General features: G+C 37.9%; 1 protein-coding gene across 3 annotated transcripts in view; it reads left to right on the forward strand.

Moving 5' to 3' along the window:
- MELK (maternal embryonic leucine zipper kinase) overlaps window positions 1–3,135 on the forward strand; it is a 97,650-nt gene that overhangs the window by 7,861 nt on the left and 86,654 nt on the right. For all 3 annotated transcript variants that reach the window (XM_017543184.1, XM_037743695.1, XM_017543187.1), the window contains exons 2-3: window positions 815–910; window positions 2,164–2,249. In XM_017543184.1, coding sequence (XP_017398673.1) covers window positions 853–910; window positions 2,164–2,249 — 144 coding nt within the window. In that variant the 5' untranslated portion in view covers window positions 815–852. The remainder of the gene's footprint in view (window positions 1–814; window positions 911–2,163; window positions 2,250–3,135) is intronic.

The raw sequence follows: 3,135 nt of genomic DNA on the forward strand, positions 1-3,135 counted from the left end.
AAAAAAAAAAAAAAAAAACAACAGTAGATGTATTTAGCTTGCTACAGCAAGAAAAACCATACTCCTGAGAATTTTGGCTAGTCTCAGAGTGAGTTGAAAGGGGCAGATGAGGGAAGAATGAGGTGGGGCTAAGGATGTCACTGAAGAGACTGAAGTCAGCCAAATAACGGATCTTTATTTTAACAGCCTTGTATGGAAACATTGTTTACATGGTCATGTTCAGGTTCTATTGAAACCATTGTTCAAGTTTTGATAGGAATATCACAGTCTGATTACCTGCAGGGCTGATTTTCTCAATTCTCATCCTTTGAATTAGAGCTTGGCTTAAATGTTACCTTCTCAGAAACCACTTTTACTTATTTTTATTTCAGTATTTATTATAAATTATAATAATGTTTTTTGAGATGCAGTCTTGCTTTGTCACGTAGGCTAGAGTACAGTGGCGTGATCTCAGCTTGCTACAACCTCCGCCTCCCGGGTTCAAGCAATTCTCCTGCCTCAGCCTCCTGAGTAGCTGGGATTGCAGGCGTACGCCACCACACCTGGCTAATCTTTGTGTTTTTAGTAGAGATGGGGGTTTCACCCTGTTGACCAGGCTGATCTCGAACTCCTGACCTTGTGATCTGCCCATCTCGGCCTCCCAAAGTGCTGGGATTACAGGCATGAGCCACCATGCCCGGCCTATAAATTATAATTATTACTTTGTTGTCTACTTATTTGCCTTTGTCTTCTCCACTAGAATATACTGCTATAAGAATGGTGGAGATGATCCGGTGTCATTTCATTTGTTGATTATGTACTATCTGTCTTTCAGGTTCTTTTTCTAATTCTGACTAAACTTCCAAGAGGACTATGAAAGATTATGATGAACTTCTCAAATATTATGAATTACATGAAACTATTGGTACAGGTAATTGTTATTTTTTTTGAGGCAGTGGATAAATCAACCATTTGAGAGTATAGATTATTGGGTAGGCATGAGCTTTTTAGTGTAACCCATACAGTTTTAAAATTCTTCTACTTAGTACAGTAAGGTAAAGTGGCACAAGCAGAGAGGAGAGTAGTAGGAGAAGCCCTGTAGGTTATTGCAAGGACTTTGACTTTTATTCTAAATAAAAAATTTATTCTAAATATTTCTTTTATTTCTTGACTTTTATTCTAAATAAAAGTTATTGGAGAGTTTTGAGCTAAGGGGTAATCCGACCTTTGTTTTCACAGAGTTGCTCTGGCTGCTTGGTAGATAAAAGGTTGGGTGAAGGAGGGCAAGAGCAGTGGCAGAGATGTGTTAGGAGGCTATTGCAATAATTCAGGTGTTCATTCTAGAGATGACAGTGGCATGGATGAGGGTGAGGCAGTAAAAACAATGAAAGGGGGGGGATTTTATACACTTTACACATAGATATATACACCCCCATGTGTGTGTGTTTTTTTATTAAGGTATAACATATGGTAAAATATGCAAAGTACATTAATCTCAGTAGAGTTTTACACATGTATATGTATTCACATACCCATATATTCCCTGCTCAGATCCAGACAGACATAAACCATTTCCAGGGAGTACCTGCCTAGTTTCCCCAAGGTAACCATTGCTATATTTTGAAGACAGAGCCAATGGGATTTATTGGGGTGCTAGAGAGAGAGAGAAGGGCTAAGAATGGTTCCAGGCCTGAGAACCAAGGAAAATGGAGTTGCCCTTTGTTGAAATAAAGACGACCATGGGAGAAACCACTGGGAAGTTCTTTTTGGAAATGTTAATTGGAGATTTCTTTTAGCTCCCTGAGTGGAGATGTTTATCCAGCTTTTGAACCAGTTTTGAAACATAATTGCTTATCTTCAAAGTTTTAAAACTGAGTGGTCTCAGGAGCTTTATATTGTATTCTAGCAGTGTTAATTATAAAGGAAATTTAATTGCAGTGTTAATCATAAAGCAAATTTCTAAAGTGAATTCTGTTTTCTTTTTGATTACAAAGTTAGAGAAAATATGGTAAAAAAATAAAAACCTTCAGCTAGATATTGGATAAGAGGAAGCAACAGGAAAAAAAAAAGCCATAAAATTCCAGGAAAATTTGGCTTGATAGAGTCTTTTAAAATTATTATATATAACAAGGTGTTTGTGCCTGAGTCCTTGATTATCTTTTCATAATACGTTTTCCTACTTAGGTGGCTTTGCAAAGGTCAAACTTGCCTGCCATATCCTTACTGGAGAAATGGTAGCTATAAAAATCATGGATAAAAACACACTAGGGGTAAGTTTAAATTTATTTAAAAAATATTCTACTTATAGATCAGTTTTGTGAACTAAAACCTGAATTGTTCTGATGTTCTAGTTACTGATCTTAGAATATTATTTTTATAGCTTTTAAAAACATATAGGCTGGGTGCGGTGGCTCACACCTGTAATCCCAGCACTTTGGGAGGCTAAGGTGGGTGCATCACCTGAGGTCAGGAGTTCAAGACCAGCCTGACCAATATGGTGAAACCCCATCTTAAAAAAAAAAAAAATACAAAATTAACCAGGCGTAGTGGCGCATGCCTGTAATCCCAGCTACTCAGGAGGCTGAGGCAGGAGAATCACTTGAATCCGGGAGGTAGAGGTTGCGGTGAGCCAAGATCATGCCATTGCACTCCAGTATTGGCAACAAGAGTAATACTCCATCTCAAAAAAAAAAAAACAAAAAAACCCAAAAAAAGTATAGATCTGTGGTTTAAAAAGTGATCTGAGGGAAGGGATTACTTTGTCCTTCAGATTTTAATGCAGGGCAGTTATATATATTTGAAGTCTGTAGCATCCATTTGTAGTCTGTAGTCTGTCAGTCTCAGTATATAGCCTAGAAACAAGGTCTCAGTATATTGCCTAGGCTGGTCTCAAACTCCTGACCTCAAGCAATCTTCCCATTTTAGCCTCCCAAAGTGCAGGGAGTACAGGCATGAGCCACTGTCCTTGGCCTGTCCCAGCATTTTATTCAAAGTGGCTTTAGAAGTTATCTCACGAAATCCTTTTCCTAATCAACCTCTTTTTCCTCTATGTGAATTTTTCCAGGATGAACAGCTTGTTACCTCCTAAAGCAGCACATTCAATTTGTCGGCTTGGCTACAATGTCTAAAAAGGTTCCTTTTTTTTTTTTTTTTTTT

Source organism: Cebus imitator, unplaced genomic scaffold (assembly GCF_001604975.1).
Source record: "Cebus imitator isolate Cc_AM_T3 unplaced genomic scaffold, Cebus_imitator-1.0 Scaffold149, whole genome shotgun sequence".
NCBI classification, from domain to species: Eukaryota; Metazoa; Chordata; class Mammalia; order Primates; family Cebidae; genus Cebus; species Cebus imitator.